Source organism: Lacerta agilis, chromosome 1 (assembly GCF_009819535.1).
Source record: "Lacerta agilis isolate rLacAgi1 chromosome 1, rLacAgi1.pri, whole genome shotgun sequence".
NCBI classification, from domain to species: Eukaryota; Metazoa; Chordata; class Lepidosauria; order Squamata; family Lacertidae; genus Lacerta; species Lacerta agilis.
Window position 1 is genome coordinate 81335729 of NC_046312.1, and position 22067 is coordinate 81357795.

The following is a 22067-nucleotide window of genomic DNA, read 5'->3' on the forward strand; positions in this document are numbered from 1 at the left end:
TGCTGGTCATGTAGTTGGTGGGAGGTTTGGGGGGTGGGGTGGGGCTAATCCCTGCCTCAGGAAGTTCACCGATTTAGCTTCAGGGAAAACCAGGTTACGATCGTCTTCACTGGGTAAATGAGATGGGAGAATTTGAGGGTTTCTTGTCCGTCATGAGAGCTTGAGAAGCAAGCCCAGTTCTGGCTCCCCAATAATCCGAGAGCAACCACCCCTAACATGGGATCCTCTGTACAATTCCCATCAGCCTCAGCCGGCACAGCCCCTTCTGGGGAACCTCAGGCTGGGGAAAGCATTCCTAGTGCGACCCACATGCGACACAAAATAACCTTGAAAGCAGGATATGAGGAAAGGTCACTGTGGGTGAGAGGAGTGCTTGTGGAAGGCTATTCTGTTCTATGAATGGTAGACCCAGACCCCTGAAAGGGCAAAGGTGGTGCCAGCAACATGTTAACGTTCTTGGTCTTGCTCTCCTTTCCTTCCCCCCCTCACCCCCCGTCATGTTTGTTCATGCTCTCTGCCTTGTGGGACCCAGCTGACCATGAATGACTTCAGCGTCCACCGGATCATCGGGCGTGGCGGCTTTGGCGAGGTCTACGGCTGCCGGAAAGCAGACACAGGCAAAATGTAACGTTGCAAGATTGGTTTGTCAAATTGTTATTCCAACAATTGTCTGGAAGCCCAAGGTTGGGCAAGGAGACAGAGGGGGTTGCCATGTGGCCTTTGGCCATTGTCTTTTAGCCTAGCTGTGCTCCACATCATTGCTAAGTAGCTATATGAAGTATCTGTACATGGAAATGAAAAATGATATTATCCATTATTCTCTTTTGGTTTGTAATGGCTATGTTGGTCCTGGAGAACCAGGATGGTACCCGTCTGATATCTCAGCTCCCAGCCAGCCCTGCTGCTCCCTATAACCAGCATAAGTAGGCTTCTACTCACTGTCTGAGCCCCAAATGCAAACATAGCTTCCCAAGGGCCTTTCCCTAACTTGACTTTATTTTCTGGGGTACTAGATTGGTGCCTGCGCTAAACTCAGATTCTTCCAATGCACGTACGAAAGGTTAGGAAAAACAGTTTGTGCCTTCGTATCGTCAGTGTCTCAGATTTTATTCTTTATTTACTGAGGTTTTGAGGTAGCTAATGGCAAGATGGAGCAAAGCCATTGAGCATCATCTTAAAACAATATAATGAAAACAACAGCAGTATTCATAAAGCAAACAAGAGAGGAAGCAGATATTATTAAAAAGTGGGTCAGATACAATAAGGACGGGTTTAATCCAGGTGTTTATTGCTTAGGGGGTGGCAGGTTCAGAGAATCATAGGGCTAGATCCAGAGTAAGTCAATTGCATTGAAGCCCCATTGACATAAATGTGAAAAAATCAGTCATGACTTAGGGCTCATCCAGACTTCGCTTGTACCGCTGCTTTCACCCAGAAAAACCTGATCTTTAGCGCTGAATTGGAGCAAACGGCAAAGAAACCTGGAGGAATCAGGTTTTCTGCGGATTAATGTTTGCTCCAATTCAGCGCTAAAGAACAAAGTTTTCCCGGGCAAATGGAAAACTGCTCAGACCTGTGCTTTTTAGGCAGGGAAGTGTGGACAAGCCCTGGGTGAAGTCCCACTGATTCCAGTGGGAACTGGGCTCACCTGTCTTGTTCTGGATCCAGCCCATCAAATGTTAGTGTTGAAAAGAGGCCATCTCATCAAGGTCCCCAGCTCAACCCAAGAACCTTGCAACGCAGAATCTACTAACTGGCATACTTGGCAGTTCAGCCTTCGCTTCAGTACCCCAAGTGCAGGAGAGCCCACCCACCCCTGTCCCCCACAAAGGAAGGCTGTTCTCATATAGGGGGAGCTCAGTGAACATTAGCAGACACCCCAGGGACATCTGCGGTAAATCTCCTCCGTGGGAAACCAAAGAAGTGTTGGGGGGAGTTTAGTCATAGCAGGTGACTCAGGACTCAGATGGGGGTCATGATGGGTGTAATTAAGGAAGTGCCAAGTGGAATGAGCTTGGTAGGTTTCCACAAAGGAGGCACGCAGGCTGTTCTGCGTGGAGGGATATCGGCACGGGCGATTCCCTGGGAAGCAGCCAGACCTGGCGAGAGCAACATCGCAGGGCGAGAGCAACATCGCAGCCTCTTCTTTCTCCCTTGGCAGGTATGCCATGAAATGTCTGGATAAGAAGCGCATTAAGATGAAGCAGGGGGAGACATTGGCCCTGAACGAGCGCATCATGCTCTCGCTTGTCAGCACAGGGGTGAGTCTGGCTACATTGAGGAGTGGGCGGGGGGGGGGGAGAATAGGCAAGCCCCCCAGACTGCCCAGTCCAACAGGAAGGGGAAAGAGATCTGTCAAGTGGGTAGAGGCGAATGCTTGGGTTCCTGTATTGTGCTTGCAATCAAAGCTATGATAATGCCGGTATAGACATGGCAGGTATTTTGAAGCACACACTGGTAATTAAAGGCAGGGGGAGGGATGACGGTGATGAAGTGTGCTGGGGGTGGCACTGAGCATGTGGCTGGGAGTGTGATGCCTGCAGTAAACTAGCAGCAGGGCTGGGATGTGTGTAGGCAGTGCAGCGAATTATTATGCGCATGGAAGGGGAGGGGAGGCAGTTCAATGTGCACAACGGCAGGAGGAGGGCAGGAGGGGAAGAGAGGGGGACAGGGCGGGGGCTTTGTGCGCAAGGGGCACGGGGGAAGACAGGGGAGCCCACCGTAGGGGTTTGTGACAAGTTTGCGTGGGTGGGGGAGGCAGCCGGCAGGTGACGTGACGGCTGTGTAGGAGTCGGTGCAAAACCCACGGCAGAAAATGGGCGGGAGCGAGGGGTTAATGGAAGAGCTGGCAGAGGGAAGGAGGCAGTGGCGATGTGTTAGGCAAGAGGCCGAGGGCCCTGTTGAGCAATCCGTTCCCCTACAGTTTCCAGGTGCAAGTGTGCTCCTGTGTTTAGGGGAACTGTGGTAGGAAGCATGCATGTGCGAGGCATGATTCTGAGAGCGCAGAAGGGAAACGTGGAGCTTTCAGGAAGGCCTGTGGATTCCGGGCGTGAGCAGAACGTAGAGCAAGGGAACTCGTTCACGCACATGTGCATGCAGACTTGGTGATTCATTTATGTATTTTTCCCCCCTTCTCTATTTCCCCTGCTGTGACTTGGTTCCTTGTGTCTCTGCCAGGATTGCCCCTTCATCGTGTGCATGTCGTATGCCTTCCAAACACCTGACAAGCTCAGCTTCATCCTGGACCTCATGAATGGTGAGAGCCAGAACCCAGCCCGTAGAGAGCTTCTGCCTCTCCCCCTCCCCTTCCCTCACATGCTTCTCGAAGGGATCCACACACAGAGGCATCCCTGCCTCACCACTTCTCCCCTCTGCCAATACTCAGGTTGTGTGCCTCACATGGCTCTCTGCTCCATTTCCTGCAGGGGGTGACCTACATTACCACCTCTCCCAGCATGGGGTCTTCTCCGAGGCAGAGATGCGCTTCTACGCAGCAGAGATCATCCTGGGGCTGGAACACATGCACAACCGCTTCGTGGTGTATCGCGACCTCAAGGTGAGCACGCCCCCCCCCCCGAATGCTGCATTGTTGCCCATCCTTTATCTAGATGTTTGTATGTTGCCTGCCAGGGCTATGCAGCCCTTTCGAGGCAATGGGTGTCGTCAAACAATTCATTAATTGCAGCATTTATTTCCTGCCTTCCCTCCAAGGAGCTCTAGGGGGCTTGCATGCTTCCTTCCCCCACCCTGCTCCCTATTTTGCCCTCACAGCAACCCTGTGAGGTAGGAGAGAGAGAGAGAGAGAGAGAGAGAGAGAGAGAGAGAGAGAGAGAGAAAGAGACTGACTGGCCCAAGGTCACCCAGCAAGCTTCATGGCTGTGTGGGTTGGGATTTGAACTCCCCCACCCACCCTAGTCCCACCCTCTGACAACTATGCCAAGCCGAGCTACACCAGGTTAAAGGAATAAAATTCAAAGAAGTCTAAAAACCTGGTTTTAAAATGGAGAGAGAAAAACCTCACCATAGGCTTCTCTTTCCACTAAGAGAGGCATTTTCTGCCTTCAGCGTGGGGTCCCTCGGTGTTGCACCCGCACCCACAGAAAAGAGAGTTCTCTAGTGTACTCTGACTTCATGGCCACGGCCTGCTTCCTCCGCCTCCGCCTTAGAAGCCAGTACTGTGTTGTGTGCCATGAGTCGTTCAGGGTGGCAGCATTCCTCACTGGGGAATATCGGGATCTCAAGTTCTAACATCTATTTCAGAAAATGTGGGGTTTGAAGGTTTTTTTTATTTTATTTTACTGAGGGAGATTGTTGCCTTGATGGAAGTGCACTCCCACTCAAAATGCCTTGGGATTTGGTACTGTGGGTTATCAAAGCTACTTTTGACAACCCACTTGCCACCGTTGCAGGTTGATCCAAAGCAGGGAGGGATCTTGCGAGGTTGCTTGTCTTTTCCGTATCATGGCCTCACTATGCCGCTCTTCAAAATTAAGCATACCCACTGCAGGAATTGCCCAGAGGCCCAGGCCAAAGGATGAAGGAGGAGCGGTTATTCTCTCCCTTGCTTTCCCCAGCAAATCCTCTCTTCCCCCTAGCTGCCGTTCATTGCTGCTCTTGTTCCCCCTGCAGCCAGCCAACATCTTGCTAGATGAGTTTGGCCATGTGCGTATCTCGGATCTGGGGCTCGCCTGTGATTTCTCCAAGAAGAAGCCTCATGCCAGCGTGTGAGTATCAAACAGGAATCTAATCCTCGGCCAGCAGCTCCATTCTCTGTATCTGGACCTAAAACTGCTCCCATCCCAGGAGTTGTGGGTCTTGATAAATGTCAGAACACCCTTTCCCCTTCTCCCCCAGCTGCAGGGTGAGCTACTAGAAGTTCCTCCACTGTTGCGTCCTCTAGCTTTCTATAGGTGTTAATTCCTGTATTATCTGGGGATCACATTATCACTTCTTCAACATCCACTCATTGGGACATTTGCCCTGTCCAAAATATGGACCACAAAACTGGAACCTACAGATTACAGGCCTCAGATTCCGGTAGTGGATTCCTCTGCAAAGGGGCTTTCTGATTCTGGGGTGTGTGGGATAGAACGAGCTAGTTCAGTCCCAATGCCCAGCTTGCATAGGAGTGAATGTCTTTATGGGATCAACTTGTTCTTGGGAGATGCCGGTGTTGCAAGGAAAATGGCCCCTCTCTAACTTTTTCTACTTGGAACCACTCGTATTTTGTGGGGAGACAATTCCTACAGGCCACAACTGTGGTTTAAAGGGGAATTGTAAGGAGGAATTAGTACCTGCCTCCATTTGCAAGCACATGCATACCTAGATTCATAAGCAAATGCTCCTCCCACGTGAATGTGCGTATTTTGTAAGTGTACGTAGATCTATTTGTCACTGGCCTGTGTGTTTATTTTTCCTGTGTGTTTATTTTTCGAAAAGGATTCCTTACCCATTGACCTGTCCCTGCTGAGGCCTCCCTGCTCCTGCTCCTGCTCCCCCCCGCAGGCGCTGTGCTGTCTTTTGTAACTCTCAGTTTCCCTCCACCCCTGCAGTGGCACACATGGGTACATGGCGCCAGAGGTGCTGCAGAAGGGCGTTGCCTATGACAGCAGTGCTGACTGGTTCTCTCTAGGCTGCATGCTCTTCAAACTACTGAGGGGGTAAGTGGGGGAGAGCCCAAGATGGAGATGAGTTTGCAGGGATAGGGGTGGGAAGGAGGCCTAGCTGGCAGAGGAAGCCGTGGTTGAATCCAGAGGGTGCTGGGTTGGATTGATTGCGATGGGAATGGCAAGAATTGGGAAAAACCACCCTGAGATCTACAGTTATTGGGCGCTATACAAATTTAATTAAAATAATAATAATAATAATAATAATAATAATAATAATAATAATAATAATAATGTGTTAGGGGGTACCTGCAAGGCCTGAGTCTCCTTCTGATTCTCTCCTGGCTCTTCTTCTCAGGCATAGCCCCTTTCGGCAGCACAAGACTAAAGACAAGCATGAGATTGACCGCATGACGCTCACTATGGTAAGGAAATGTCGTCAAGCTCAGTCAGGGATCAGCCTGGATCCCAAAGCTTCCAGGTGCTGAATCGTTCCCCTCTTGCTCCTCGGGTCTCCGAAATCTCAGATCTTCCCTTCGCCAGTCATCGGAGTTATACCCGTGCTTTGCAGAGCCTGGCTGACCTATACTACATGTCAACTTGCCAGTTTCATGTGGACTTAGCACATCTTTCCAAATAGATTCAGCATTTTGACATGAGGTTTTTCCTGCGTTGAACCCCCATTATTCTCCTTCGAAGTCAAATATCCCTACACTTTGGACCGGGTCCATTTCTATGAGTTCCAGCGCCCTTTGTTTGGTTAGCTGGGTGGCTCAGTGTGCGCGTTTGTGTGAAGGAAGGAGGGAAATGGGTACGCGGAATTAAATTTCCCACTATTACTGTAAGTTATGCTGCTGCCTGAAGAACATGAATAGATCAGGGACCTTCTATTTTTAGCACCGCACAGACAAATCACAAAGAAATTCCCTTCCCTAGAGAACGTGTAGAGACTGTAAGCAGATGCAGTTTGGTTGAACTCAACAATTACTGTTTGGCAAGGCAAGCAACACAACTCTTGCCAAGGTGTCAGGCTGCTAAGCAGTGTCAGGCAAAGGCACCATTAGAAATTTCTGGGCTAGGCATAAAAATGCTTTGTGCCAGCCCCGGGTGCGGCTGTCGTGAAAAGGCCCTTCCTCCATGCCTTTGGTGTACAGCTGTGGTGTGGTTGCAACTATTTGCTGTTGAGGTTAATTCAGGGCATGACTTATACAAAGTGTGTGGCAGGGGTGGGGTTCACTCTTCATTTAGCAAAAGTTTATGGGTGGTTCTGAGGACTGCTGCTGCAGCTGCTGCTTCTAGAAAGTCCTAGATTTCAATTCTTCTTCCAGCAGAGCTCATGTGTATCACCCTAGATTTCCGTGAGGGTGTAGGATCCCTCCCACAGCACTTTTTGCACACAGTAGAACCGGGTAATGCCAACAGCGAGGGGAAGAGGAAGACAATACAGATCATCATGACAGAATCGAGTTGTAATGCATCAGCTGCCTAACTGTTTGACAGGCTTTTTGAGGCATCATGGGGAGATGGGAGGGAGCCGAATGGGGTTTAAGGTGCATAAGAGGCAGCTTTGGATGTTTGCAATAGCCAAGCCACTTTGATCGTGCAAGGCAAGTTGCGGAGAAATTGTGTTTGCGGGCAAACTTAAAATAGGTGGGCAATTAAGATAGCTATTTTCAGATCCATGTTTGCAGTGGCGGAGGAAGGGGGGTGGTCCGCCTCAGGTGTCTCATCACAGGTGTGTGTGTGTGACAAAATGAGTTTTTTTAAAAAAAAAAATTGAGCTCACAAAACTTTTTAGGAGTGACGTGGTTGCTTAGGTGCCTGCAGGTTCCGCGCTGCCTGAAACGGAAGTGTGGGACTTGCCTCTGCCTACTGCCTTTCCCTCAGCTGCATTGGAGAGGCTCACCCCACCCCCGGCTGCAGAACACGCCCCCGCACCAGGCACCCAAGCGGCTAGCTACGCCGCTGCGTGTTTGTGTGTGTGAGGTGGGGGGGAGAATGTTTCACAGCTGGGTTGGCATTTGATATTAAAACACCTTTTCTTCTGATGACAACTGAGGATCTTTTAGCCCACTGCCTCTCTCTCCTACACCACCTGCCAGGAGTGTGATTCCATTGCCACTGGATGAAAGTTGTCTTTCCTGAGGCTTCTCTGTGGGCTCCAGGAATAGGAGGGCCTGTCCCTTCTGTCGTAATGAATGAAATAAACCGACCCTGTCGTTCCGCACAGCTTTGAGCCATGGCGACAGATTAGTAGGAATAATGCCCCTAGATGCCAAAGGACATTCTTCCCGTACAATAGGGATCAGGAAACTGTGGCACCTCCTCCCAATGTTCCTGGACTGGAGTTCCCATTATCCCTGAACATTGGCCATGCTGGCTGAGGCTGATGGGAGTTGGAGTCCAACAATATCCAGAGGGCCACAGGTTCTTAAACCCTGGCAGGATCTTTCTTGCTCCAGATCCTTCCCACCCCCATTTCCATGATTGACCTCCAGTGCCCTTTTAAAAGGTGTTGAGGAGGGGGGGTGTTACTGGGTTGTTTTTGTATTTATTATGTATATTGTGATTTTATATTGTGATTTTATGTTGTAACCGCCCTGAGACCTGCGGGTGTAGGGCGGTGTGCAAATGCAAGAATTAATAATGAGAATAATTCTGCCCTTCTCCTTCCCACAGGCTGTGGAGCTCCCAGACTCCTTCTCACCTGAGCTGCGCTCTCTGCTGGAGGGGCTGCTGCAGAGAGATGTTAACCGTCGGCTGGGATGTATGGGCCGCGGGTGAGTCTCTGGGGGGAACAGCTGAAGCGCCTGGATGGGCTGTAAGGAGGGATGTTGGTGGGGAGTGAGATTCCTGTGGCCCTCCAGTTGTTGCTGGACTGCTTGGTGAGCAGTCAGGGGAAACTGTAGCCCAAGCGCATCTGGGAGGCCATTGGTTGGTTGAGGGGATTAAGTTGCTCAACCTTCTTATACAAAGAATGCTTTCAGAATTATCAGTGGAGTGGAGTTTTGTTGTTTGGAACTCAGCTAAGAATACTTAAGCCCTTCTCATTTGGAAAAAAAAACACACAACCTGGGGAAATGGACAAACGTACTATTTCCAGGTGCTCTGGTTGCCACAACAAGGGCAGGTTTAAAATACATGTGTATTTTATGGGACCAAGAAGTGCCTTCCATTTTCAAAAAGTATTTATGGGACGGGTTTAACATCCTGCTGTTAGCTTAGCTTTCCCAGGCTCCCTGCTTGCCCTGTTCCTCAGGTTCAGATTCAAGCCACAATCTGATAACTCAAATTTAGATGACCTTGAAGCAGAGGATGTACTGCGGGAGCTAAGGAATGCTCCAGCAACGTTATTCCTTCGTCGGCAAGGCTCTGGACTTTCCATGTAGTACCCTGTTCAGCGCAAGACCAAAGATAGGATCTGGAATTCAAAGAATCACAGATTTTGCTTGCTTAAAGAATCTGGTTTATGGTTTTTAATGGTTGCAGAGAAGCAATCTTGGAAGCCAAATATGGGGACTGAATTGGCTGCTATGTGCAAAATGTGCTCCTCATGTTACCCTGCACCCCAGCAGCCTGTCTCTTCCCCCTGCTGTCTTTTATTCTCCATTATTTCTGATTTTGTTAGCCTAGTTTTGATTTTTCTCAAAACATAAAATTTTCTATCACAACACTTTTCAGGTCTTTTCAGAGCTATGAATCGTTATTACTCACTTGCAAATACAATATCTGTTCTAGGGAGAATGGGGGATGGGAGTCCCTGCCTAGGTACTTGCTGATTCACCCTTTCATAAAATAATAATGGAGCAAATTAAACAATCCTGCCCCAGAATAGGCTATTCTCAACTCTTGCGACGAATAATGTATATATAACCCAGAAACTGACATGTCTCACGTAGGGACAAATCAGCTTTGTTTACATCCTGCATCTGATGAAGTCGGCTCTTTCCTATAAACGTTTGTGCTACGATGAGTCACTTAGCCTCTAAGGTGTGATGTGCAGACTTCGCGTTAATAGCATTCTGTGGCTAGGCAATCCAAATTCTGTGTCAACAAGAGCTGTGTTCTTTGACTTGTATATAAAAGGTTTGCACATTTTCTCTTATCAATCACAGTTTCTTCTGAGCTTTTGCTATTTTTGCATAATTTGCTCTGGTTTTTTTTTCCATGGAGAGGGGCAATAAGCCATACAGAGGACTGAAGCTGCCCTCCCCTGAACCTCTGATCATCTTTCTCTAGGTTCTAAGTTTTTAGTAAGCATAGCTCACATACGGTACTTTCAAATATATACAGTGGTGCCTCGCAAGACGAAATTAATTCGTTCTGCGAGTGCTGTCGTCTAGCGAAAATTTCGTCTTGCGAAGCACCAACGGGGGAAGAGCGGTTTGGAAAAAAAAATCACGAAAAATTTTCATCTTGCAAGGCAAGCCCATAGGAAAATTCGTCTTGCGAGTCAGCCTTCCGCTAGTGAATGCCTTTCGTCTAGCGAGTTTTTCGTCTAGCGAGGCATTCGTCTAGCAAGCTACCACTGTATTCAAAACCATAAGGACTACAGACTTGCCTGCCTTAAAAATGAGACCTGAACTTCCCAGAAAGCTGGATTCTGGGTGCAGAATCCAGCTTTCTGAGAAGTTCAGATCTGCCCTTTTTCTAAGCACCTGCAGAATTGCAGCATATGCACGGCCCTACCTTTAAGTTGCTCAATGTCTCTCTTGTCCTTTGTTTGCTGTAACAAAACAACAGCTCAGAGTTGTTGGGGGGTTTTGGTGGGGGGGGCAAAGAAGGCACACCAGGCTGAGTTAATCTAGGAGGTAAAAGTCAAGAGGTGCAGATGTGGTTAGGGCCAAGCTAAATCCTGATGTCCTTTTTAAACAAAACAAGTTTTCCTTCAAAGGAAATTGCTCGGCTGTTAGACGAACACAAAGGCAGCATTCCAGTTCTGTGTGGCTGTTCATGACGAAGCTGTTGTTCCCAAGCTTTTCTCTAGCCCCTAACTCAGGCAGCTGACAAGGGATAGTAATGAACAGCACCCAGCCTCCCTCCCCATTGACCAAACTGGCTGGGGCTGAAGGGTGTAATAGTTCATACCGTCTGGTGGGCACCGCATTGGCTACCCCCGCCCTAACTATTCAGTGGTCAAAGGGAGGAGGGAACTCTGTGTAATCTTGCAACTGTCTTTCCAACAGGTCGCTTGAGGTGAAGGAGAGTCCTTTCTTCCAGGGTCTAGACTGGCAGATGGTTTTCCTCCAGAAGGTGAGCAGGGTAGTTGGGAGGACAATGGAGTTGCTGGGAATAAAGACTCTGCTCGGTCATCATGAATCACAGAGGTGGAAGGGGCCCCAGGGGTCATCTAGTCCAACGCCCTGCAATACAGGAATCTCCACTAAAGCATCCGTGACAGATGGCCACCCAACCTCTGCTTAAAAACTTCCAATGAAGGAGAGTCCACAACCTCCCGAGAGAGCCTTTTCCACTGTTGAACAGCTCTTGCTGTCATAAAGCTCTTTCTGAAGTTTAGTCGGAGTCTCCTTTCTTGAATCCACTGGTTCGGCACCTAGTCTCGAGAGCAGAAGAAAACAAGCTTGTTCCCTCCTTCAGTGTGACAGCCCTTTAGGTAGTTGAAGATGGCCACCAGGGAAGGAAGAAATTGTAAGGGATAAGTGACTCTCCTCTGTGCCTTGGTTGACTTTCCCCCCCATCATGTCTTCACAGTATCCGCCCCCCTTGATCCCACCACGTGGGGAGGTGAATGCAGCTGACGCTTTTGACATTGGTTCCTTTGATGAAGAGGACACCAAAGGCATCAAGGTACGTGGGAGGCAGCCCTTAACCTACTCTCTGCTAGGGCAGCTGCAGCTTCCTCCTCTGCTCTTTGGTTTGAACATACCTCTAAATAATAATAATAATAATAATAATAATAATAATAATAATAAATGTATCTCCCATTTTTCTTCCAAACGAGGCACTCAGAGCAGGTTTAATTACAAATACACGGTGAGGGCTTCAGCAGCAAAGTGAAAGCAGCAGCGCTAATGGGTGGAACTGCACTGTAGGCTGCAATACTATGTTCTGCTACTAGGGAATAGGGTAATGCAGACAAATGAATGTTACTGGACTGGTATGTTGGCTTCAGTCTATCTGGTTCAGCACCTTGTCTCCGACACTAAGGCCAGCCACAGACCACTGGGAAGCTCACAAGCAGAACGTGATGGAGACACCCCTTCTCTCTCTCTCTCTCTCTCTCTCTGCCTGCAGTAGTTGGAGCTATACTGCCTCTGAACATAGAGGTTTCATTTATCCTGGCGAACAGCCATGCATGTGTTTAAACCTTTGAAGAGCTACTTGGGTAGTGGCCAGCATGTCATCTTTGGTAATGAAGTTCACAAAGTAAATAGCACATAAAACGGGGATGTTCAGCCTTAGCAAAACTATTCCTTATATGTGGAAGAAGTTTGTCATACAATTGCCGCATCCCCTAGAACAGGCTTCCTCAACCTCGGCCCTCCAGATGTTTTTGGCCTACAACTCCCATGATCCCTAGCTAGCAGGACCAGTGGTCAGGGATGATGGGAATTGTAGTCTCAAAACATCTGGAGGGCCGAGGTTGAGGAAGCCTGCCCTAGAACCTAAATCTACTGTTCTGAACAGCAACCTTTGGGGGTGTTTTGAGACGTATCTAACAATCCAGCGGTTCTCCAAATGCCTTAGGTACTAGGGCAAACAGAATGTAGAGGGGCTTACCGGACTGTGAAAAGTTACTTGACTTTAAGCCAAAAGGAGTTACAAAGTAAAGAACAGAAATCACACACACACACGGCAATAAAGAACTTTAAAATGTACATCCATAGATAAATATACAAAGGATGTACTCCACTAAAAGGAAGACCAAAAAAAGAGGCAATAGACATAACTAAATAACCTCCAAATTAAGGCTCGAGGGGCTGGGTAAATAAAACTGGCACCTAAAGGCAAACAATGATGGTGCCAGGCTTGCTTCCCTTGGGAGAGCATTCCACAACCAGGGAGCCACCATTGAAAAGGCCCATTCTTGAGTCACCACCCTCCCTGCCTGTCTTGGAGGGAGCACACACGGAATGCCCTCAAATTATGAAGGCAGGACCTGGGTCTGCTCTGGAGGGGAGAACTGCTCCTTTAGGTACTGTATTGGGATCCTGAGCTGCATAATGCTTCCCTCCCCCTTGCAGGCAGGATGGGAGAGGTGTTCTATCTGAGATGGTTGGGAGAGAACTGGAGAGAGCTGAGGAGATCGGCTGGGAAGTGATTGGGGAAAACCTGGTGGGTTTCAGTTTTAGTGCCTAGCAGAGGTGGTGCAAGGCTGGGAAGGTGGAGAAGTGCAGAAGGCAGAGCTGGAGAAAATATCCATGCCAGATACTTAAGATAGAAAGGAAGAAGTGGGACTCACCTCAGACCTCCACAGTAGAAGAACGCTGCTGGATCAGACCAAAGGCCTATAGTTCCACATCCTGCTTCCCATAGTGGCCCGTTGGATAGGGCTCAAAGGGGACCCGAGGGCAGTAACCCTCTCTTGCTGTGGTTTCCCTGGCAGCTGATATTCAGAGCAGGGGGACTGTGCCTGTTACCCTGGAAACAAGGGCAACATGGCTCACTTCTCATTCCAGCTGTTGGACAGTGACCAGGAGCTCTATCGCAACTTTCCACTCACCATCTCAGAGCGTTGGCAGCAGGAGGTGACAGAGACCGTCTTTGACACAGTCAACGCTGAGACTGACAAGCTGGAGGCTCGCAAAAGAGCCAAGAACAAGCAGTTGGGCCACGAGGAAGGTGAGACCCAGGGCTGGTAGGACAAGTGGCAATGGGTTCCCTCATTCAGGCTAGCTCTGCTCCATGCCCCAGTCCTCCTCAGCCGCCATCGCCACCCAGCTCTGCCGGCCAGAATCCAGTTTGCAGGGCACCTGCTTTTGGAAACTCTTTGCTGCAACACCCACTATGGAGAGAAGGCATGGCTGGTTGACTTGGGTTGTTTCCCCCTGAAATGTTCCCTTTGGTGTCTCCCTTGTTTTGTTTCTTGTGGGGCTTTTTGTTTCATTTTGTTTTGTTTTTGCCTGTCCTTGATGCTCTTCTCTTTGCCATTCCTGTACACAGATTATGCCCATGGCAAGGACTGCATCATGCATGGCTACATGGCAAAACTGGGGAACCCTTTCCTCACGCAGTGGCAGAGGCGGTACTTCTACCTCTTCCCAAATCGGTTGGAGTGGCGTGGAGAAGGAGAATCCCCGGTAAGAGGAGATCTTTCCTCTAAGGAAGGAGGGGAGGGGAAAGGGGCAGGTTTGGGGTAAGGGTGGAGTGTCTTGCTATATACAAGTGTGAGAGCCTAGGTTTGTCTCATATGGGTTTGGGGCGGGGGGGGGGGGGTAGGATTAGGCAGTGCCTGGAGGATGGGATTATGTGGAGGTGGGCAAGGGATGTAGAATGCATGTTTAACCTGGGGTTATATAAGTGGCTCTTTCTTTGACCAAAGATGTTTTGGACCCTACAACAGCAGTCGCTGCTCACTATGGAAGAGATCCAGACTGTTGAGGAGACACAGATAAAGGATCGAAAGTGCATCCTCCTAAAGATCCGGGGTGGCAAGCAGTTTGTCCTGCAGTGTGACGTGAGTTTTTCCTCACATTGCCTCTCCTAGAAGAAAGCCCAAAAAGTAGTGAGGTTGCCCAAACCTGGTGATGGGCAGCCCCCAATTTCCCTTGGCATGGTTTGATGACAGGACAGGACTTAGGATAATACAGCACATCTTGACTGCTTGAAGTGTTTCACGTGCATTATCTCAGTGATTCTTACAAGGCCTTTGTAAGACAGGTGACCATTGTTGTCCCCATAGTGCAAATGGGTGAGGTGGGGGGGGGGCCTGAGGCTGAGAGAGAACTTTGCTTCCATAACCCCACCCAGTGAATACATGGCAGACGCAAGATTACAACCTGAGGCTTCCTGATTTCACAGCGCTGTGGTCTCTAAACCACTGAGCCTAGGGCTCGCCGATCGGAAGGTCAGCAGTTTGAATGCCTGCAATGGGGTGAGCTCCTGCCAACCTAGCAGTTCGAAAGCACGTCAAAGTGCAAGTAGATAAATAGGTACCACTCCGGCGGGAAGGTAAATGGCATTTCCGTGCACTGCTCTGGTTTCGCCAGAAGCGGCTTTGTCATGCTGGCCACATGGCCCAGAAAGACTGTCTGCAGACAAACGTCAGCTCCCTTGCCAGTAAAGTGAGATGAGCACCGCAACCCCAGAGTCGTTCGCAACTGGACTTAACTGTCAGGGGTCTTTTACCTTTACCTTACTTCTGAACAATAAAAAATCCTGCTGAGGTCGCATTCTACATGTTTGCCTAAACAAAACTGTGTTAAGCAGGCGCTGAAAAGAATGCAGCCTGGTGTCAATAAGCAGGGAGTTCCAAAGGGTTGAGTACTGCCACACTGAAAGAGCAATTTCTTACAAACGGTTTTATGTGACACCTGTAATGGTTCCAGTTCCACAGATTGAAGCAAAGTAGACTACAGTGGTACTTCGGGTTACAAACTCCGCTAACCTGGACGTAGTACCTCGGATTAAGAACTTTACCTCAGGATGAGAACAGACATCGTGCGGTGGCGGCAGCGGGAGGCCCCATTAGCTAAAGTGGTACCTCAGGTTAAGAACGGTTTCAGGTTAAGAACGGACCTCCGGAACGAATTAAGTTCGTAACCAGAGGTACCACTGTATTCCCAAGCTGTTAAAGGCTTTATATATAAATAGTAACACCTTGAATGGTAACAAATCAGCAACTAGTGCAGATCTCAGAACAGAGGTGTAATATGATGGCAGGATCTCTATCTGGTCAGCAGCCATGCTGCAGCATTCTGCACTAACTGCAATTTCTGGAATCAAGCACATGGGAAGGTCCACATAGAGTACATTGCAGCAGTAATTCAGCCTTGAAGTCAACAGTGCCTGTGATTAAGCTCTCCTGGTCCGGAACGATCATAGCTGTCATACCATGTGCAGCTGGTAAAATGTGCTTCTAGCTCCTTAGGGTACCAGAAGCACTCAAAAATTGTGTGCCTACCCCTTCAAGAAGAGAGCAACTCCATCCAAGGTGGGCAAATGACAAATTTCTCTGACACAGGAAACACCCACGGCGCCTCCATCCTGCCAGGATAGATTGATAGTGGAGAGGGCTTGCTTACATTCCTGAAGTTTGCAGCTTGTTTTAGTCACTTGGTGGTATTAGGCCAACACCTTTCTGAAGTTGTATTCTTGATTTGGTAGGTTGTTCTGGTCAGATGAGATCAGGGGAAGGGTGGATGGTCCTTTCTTGCAGTTGAATCAAATTTGAACCCTCAGGTGTAAGATGGATCAGAGGCACAAGTATCTTGTAGCTCTTGTGTTGGTTTCTCATTCAAACCTGAAACAGATCTTTTCAAGTCTACCCTCACAAGGAGGTGAGCAAGTGTGGGGACAGCTTAGGAGAGCCAAAAGAGGAGATAAGAGTGAGATGACAGAGCAGAAACAGGAAGTGTAGAACTGTTGTGCTTCCTGTTCTCCCTATTTAACTCGATGGCCTGTGTTCCCTTCCTGTTCTGTGATTTCTTGAATTCTGTGGTCACGAGGTGCCCTACAGACTACTGGAGGAGGGGGAGCCCCTTCTCAATCTATTGGGGGGGGGGAATGTCCTGTTCAGTTAAGAAAGCTAGTTCACATTTTAGAAGACTATAAATAGGGTGGTGTGTGCTTTGCATTAAAAGGGGAAGAAATTTCTCTACAACCAGAATAATTATATGTATTCATCAGACGTACAGAATATAGTGGAAGCTGCATAATTCTCTTATAACTTGTTCAAGCCTAGAGGAGTTGGAGTAGCGTTTTTTATTGTATTGGGAGGCAAGGACTTTGCGTGGGTGCAAGAGGTTTATCCCTTTGCTGGAAAACCCATCCGCAGTGCAATCCTAAACTTGCCTACTCTGAAGTAGGCCCCACTAATTCATTGGGGTTTTCTTTTCCCCAGGCAAGTTTGTGTAGCAGGGGTAGCTAACCCATGGGCCAAATCCATCCTCAAGAGTGGATGCACACACATACCTAGACCCGAAATAAATTGACAATTGAATTTGTGCTATTTAGTTCATTTTTAAAACCTTGCATTTTTGCTGAGGTGTCCCTCACTGTCGCTGTGATGCTCCTACTGCAGACAGTCTAGCTAGCATCCCAAAAATTGTGTGCCTCTGCCTTGACCTTTCAAAGGCACCTCTTCTCCCTCTCATGCTGCACTGTTGATAGATCTATAGTACTCAGGAATCTATATGTTTTTAACAAAGGCCATATTTCATAGCTGTCAACTTTTCCATTTTTTTAAAGGGAAATTCCCTTATTCCGAATAGGATTCCTCGCAAGAAAAGGGAAAAGTTGACAGCTATGCCATATTTTGAATTAAGGGAAGGTTAATCATTGGCTGCGTCCATTGTCTCACTCCCACATGACCCCATATACAGGCAAGCACCTCTTTAACCCGTTTCTGCTCCAGTACAAGCAGTGATAGGGGCTTTGGCAGTCTGCCCTATATTATGCCCTTGAGCTCTGGCTTCCATGCGCAAGCCAAGCGACAGGCAAATGTGGCTGAGCCGTTGTGATGCATAAGTGAAAACCAACACAGGTAATATGTGTGGGGATTAAACAGCCCTTTGCCTGGGTGTTGGTCCATGCAGGAGAAAAGCATCTTAGGTGAACAACAGGAGATCAGGAGCTGTGCTGAGAAACTCTTCACCTCTGGCTTCCTATTCCTTCTCTACAGAGAGAAACTATTGGTGCTAATGGGCTGGCACAGAGAAGTGCCATTAGGAAATTATGCCTGAAAGCATTAACCATTTGTACACAGCTTCCAGAAATTTAGTCTGGTTGGTTGTTGTTTTCTGACAGTGTTTAGAACATTTAAAAACAATCACATTTGCACAGCTAATGATGTCAAGGTTGCCAAGAACAGTATCTTTCAGCCATCATAGGCCTGGTTAAAAATGAATGTTTTTAAGTTGCTCCCAAACCTTAATAATGAGGGAGATGGACACATCTCGCCAGGGAGGGTATTCTATAAACCCGGAGCCACCGCTCAGAAGGCCCTGTCCTGGGCAAGTGCCAATTGGGCACCAACCAGTTATGGCAGCACCACTCCCAAGCCAATTATAAGGTCCAAGGCAATTGATACCCTCTCCTGCCCCCCAGCAAAATAATGGCTGCTGCCTTGAGAGGTGTCTCCTTTGTATTCTAGGGGGGGCCCATTCTAATCCTTTGCCTTTCCTCCTCCAGAGTGATCCGGAGTTGGTGCAATGGAAGAAGGAGCTGTGCAATGCCTACCAGGAAGCCCAGCAGCTGCTGCAGAGGGTGCCCAAAATGAAACACAAGCCGCGCTCTCCGGTGGTGGAGCTCAGCAAGGTCCCTCTGCTTCAGCGCAGCAGCAGCAGCACCAATGGCCTCTGACCCTCCTTGACTTCCTCTCCCATCCTTAATTTATTTGGCTGGGTTTGTCCACCATCCCCACTCTCTCTCCTGTCTCCTTTCGCTGATCATTGTGATGTCCACCCCAGCCCCCTGGGGTATTATAGTGAGGGGGTGGGGCATCCAGAAGGTGTGGGACAGACTTCCCTCTCCCCATCCCCCAGCACAGGGAGACCAATACCCATTTGAGGGGAAGGAGCCTGGTTGGCAAATGTGGGTGAGCTTCTACCCCCCCCCCGCCCCCCACGAAGGAAAGCTGGGATTAAAGCCCTGTCTCCAAATAGGACCAATGGAAGGAGATGCCCAGAGGTGTGCCCCACATCTTGTGTCCTCCCTGCTTCTTCCCCTGTGGGTGCAAGACATGCGCTAGCGCACTCACGAGAGCCTGCTGGCTTAGGCCTTGCTCCCTATGGAGTGGCTGGCAGGGCATGTCCTCTCAGGTGAGTCCCTTCACACCAGCTGAGGTGAAGAGACACATCAGCATGGCAATCTGTGTTCCCAGCCCCTTTTCTTTCCAGCGCCAGGCTCTGGCGTATGGTTCCACAGCAGGCCCCCTGCAGAAAGGGCACCCTGGTTCTGGCGTTTATGGGATAGCTCAAAAGTGTGCATTTCCCACCGCCCGTCACTCACAGAATATCGGCTAGGCAGCCACTGTGCCATAAGCAATCCCCTTCAGCATCGGCTGGGTTTGCACTCTAGCGTGTGATAAGGAATTGCCTTGAAACTCTTACACTGTAACGAAAATGTCTAACAAAAAATGAAGGCTTGCTCCTGTTCTGTTCTCTTCCCTTCGTCCCTGAGTTCACGTCCTGAATCCTTCCCTACTATCCTCTTCTGGTCCCGCCAATTGCCATTCCAAATCCCGAATTCCTGACCTGGGGCAGCGGCTGCTGCTGCTGCTCTTGCTGCCGCCTCAGAGTTGTGGCCTGCCCTCTGCCTCTTGCCACCCTGCTCTCCCAGGCATTCTCTTATCAACTGTGCCAAATTTCAAGATTATTGTTGTGCCCTTCCCAGTTGGCCCCGTGGAGAGTCTGCAAAAAGTCGTACTCCCTGGGGCTGAATCTGGACAAGCTCCTTGCGTTTGGCTTGCCCAGTCTCTGTACTATTGCCTCTGAATCTTCTCCTTGGAGTGGGATGAGAACTGCCTCTTGCTCTGCTGTCTCTACTGCCAAACGCCCCATCTTGCTTTGCTGTGGGAAGAGGGGAGGGGCAGCAGGTTTCATGCCAAAAGAGATTTCTGAGCTGCCCGGCCCCTCTGCTCTCAGGGCCTCTCTGGGCTGAGCCTGGAGTGTGGGGAGTGGGGGTGCGGTCACTGGAAGCTCGGCCTGGATGAGGCACTGTGCCAAGTCCCAAGTGTCTGAAGGATTCTGTAAATATCTTTGTGCCAAGGGGGGGCCTGGCTGGGTGTGGAAAAACTAGGCCCATTCTGCCCCTCCCTTCCAGTATCCCTCTGTATAAACAGCTCCCCCCCCCCACCCACCACCTCCCCTTCCCCTAGCAGTGTTACGGTTTCTCCCACAGGATGGGGAGAAATCTCAGGTTGAATTGACCCTGTACCCCTCCTCCTCCTTTTCCCTCCATCTGCGGTTTAACAGAGGGGTTAAGGGTAGATGGCTTTCGGTTGGGGATCAGGTCTCTCATCCCCATGGTGTCATGCCCCAAGCGCATGCGATTGCCTCTGCTGCATGCCCCCCCCACTCCGCCTCATGTGATGAGTTTTTGCCTGTTCTGCTACATGGCTCCCACATTCCTCCCAAGGCGATTGGCCCTGGGAGGGGGAGGGGTAGAGCGGGAGCCCCCCCTTTCCCTGCAGTGTTTGTAAATATTGATCTCTGGTTTGTCTCTCTGGGTTATTATTATGGATTTTTTGCCGATTTTTGAATGTGATTTTAATGAGTGGGATAAAAAGACTGTTTTTATAATAAAAAAATCCAAAACCCACAAAGCTTAGAAAAACACAGGCTCTTCTGTGGCTCTCGGCACCAGAATGTGTAAAACGTGTCGCTGACGTAGATTGAGTTGGGCTGTTGGCTCAGGGATGTCTACACCAGCTTTTCCAAAGCTGGTATCCAATCCAGGTGTTTTAAGAAGACAGCCTCCATTAACCCCAGTCAACAAGACCAATTGTCAGAGATAGTGGGAGCTGTAGCCCACCAGGTTGGGGAAGGCTGGTCTATGGCAGAATCCAGCCCCAAGACCATTTAGACTGGAGACTGAAACTGAGACCATAGGCATGCAGATTGTGTGTTTTCCATGGTGATATGGGTGCTCCTTTTCCTTTCTCTGGAGCAAGGATGAGAAATTTTTGGCCCTCCAGGTGTTGCTAAACTACATCTCCCATCAGCCCCAGTCAGCATGGCCATTAGTCAAGGCTGATGGGAACTGTAGTTTAGTAACATCTGGAGGAGCACAGTTTCCTCACCCGTGCTCTAAATTGAAGCATCCATTTAGGAATCTATGGTAGGAAGCGCACAAATATGTGAAGAAATTCTTGCATTATTATAGGTGACCAACCAATTCTCTCCTATGGGTCTCAAGCTCCAACGTAATATAGTGCATCACTAACAAACCAAGTCCTTCTGCTGTCCCCATAGGATAAACAAAGTGGTGGGAGAACATTTCTGATATCCTCAATATTGCCATGCTTCACACACACACAAAGTTTTCTAAGGGATACTCCAGCATAAAATAGCTAAATGAGAATTTATCATCAAATTCAGTTCTGTTCAATTTGGACCTAATGGGGACTGTGGTTCTCCCTTGCGAACATGCTATGGAAGTGCTGAATTAGCATTGCATAGTAAATGATTCATGCCCCACTCTTCCCATAGAACCCATATGGGGGGTTTCATGAACTACAAAAACTCTCAAAAAGAAAAAAACAACACAGCTTAAAAACACTAGCATCAATAAATAACACAGAAAGATCAATAGGATTATAGTGACTGCTGCAGAGAGTACACCAGTCTGTGTATACATTTGAGCTCTGCACAAAAACGTCACAGACCTGCTAAAACCCCTTGCATTTTATAGCCTCTTGGACCCACTGTTTACATTTCCCCTTCTACAGCTATGTGCATGTATATATTATCTGTCAACTGAGGATAACACTTCATGCATCTGATGTCATGTGTGCTAGTTCATGAAAGCTTCTGCCACAACAAATCAGTCTTGAAGGTGCCACAAGACTTGCTTGTTTCTGATACAAGAGTCTCAATGAACTTACCAAAACAAACTGGACACAGCTGGGCTGGAGCTTAACACAACAGCTGGAATACTTTTCTCTCCATAAATGAACTTCATGGCCCAGTGGAATTCCATTTCCCCATCCCTCTTAACAACATTTGATAATAATTTAATAGCATCTGTTTGAGGCAGAAATGTAACGGGGAGCTTTTCACAATCTAAAGGAAGCCGTGTTGGAGTAAACTTCCCTGTTGAGTTTCTGCCTATCACATACCAGTAACTGTTAAAAGCCAATGGAACCCCTCTCTGTCAAAAATGGAGGGAAAGACAGGCTGGGGTGTATGACTGGAGGTGGAGGCTTTATGATCCACAGAGCACGTTTCTTGACTCTTGAGAAGGAATAGTAGTAACCTTTCCAACAGCCTTGCTGTTTTAAGGTGCCTCCTCTACATTTCCTGTGCTACATTTTTCTAGACCTAGTCATAGAAGGTCTGTTTACTTCATGCCTGCCTCTCCCTAGCAAAAACAACTACCAGTACTTCGTTTCAGGTTTAACTGGGTGCCAACTACTTTGTTACTTCAACCACTGAACAAGTCTGCAACAAGGCAACACTTCCCCAAGCAGGTAGAGCAGGTCCTGCATGTGAAAAGACTGTGCAATAATGATATCCATGTCTACTCAGAATTAAGCGTCACTGAGCTGAATAAGATTAATTCCCAGGGGGTATATTGGATGACCAATACCTGCGACCTAATACCCACTAAACACAGAGG

The 22067-nt window shown here is 48.6% G+C and overlaps 1 protein-coding gene across 3 annotated transcripts in view; it reads left to right on the forward strand.

The window, feature by feature from the left end:
- The window catches only part of GRK2 (G protein-coupled receptor kinase 2), a 38870-nt gene extending 18813 nt beyond the window's left edge, over positions 1-20057 (forward strand). For 2 of the 3 annotated variants that reach the window (XM_033158963.1, XM_033158973.1), the window contains 14 exons: positions 533-624; positions 2162-2261; positions 3178-3256; positions 3426-3556; positions 4630-4724; positions 5553-5660; positions 5965-6031; positions 8286-8386; positions 10793-10859; positions 11319-11414; positions 13247-13409; positions 13731-13867; positions 14110-14244; positions 17919-20057. In XM_033158963.1, coding sequence (XP_033014854.1) covers positions 533-624; positions 2162-2261; positions 3178-3256; positions 3426-3556; positions 4630-4724; positions 5553-5660; positions 5965-6031; positions 8286-8386; positions 10793-10859; positions 11319-11414; positions 13247-13409; positions 13731-13867; positions 14110-14244; positions 17919-18089 — 1542 coding nt within the window. In that variant the 3' untranslated portion in view covers positions 18090-20057. The remainder of the gene's footprint in view (positions 1-532; positions 625-2161; positions 2262-3177; positions 3257-3425; positions 3557-4629; positions 4725-5552; positions 5661-5964; positions 6032-8285; positions 8387-10792; positions 10860-11318; positions 11415-13246; positions 13410-13730; positions 13868-14109; positions 14245-17918) is intronic. The other variant, XM_033158968.1, reaches the window with a different exon arrangement.
- The last annotated feature ends 2010 nt before the right edge of the window (positions 20058-22067 follow it).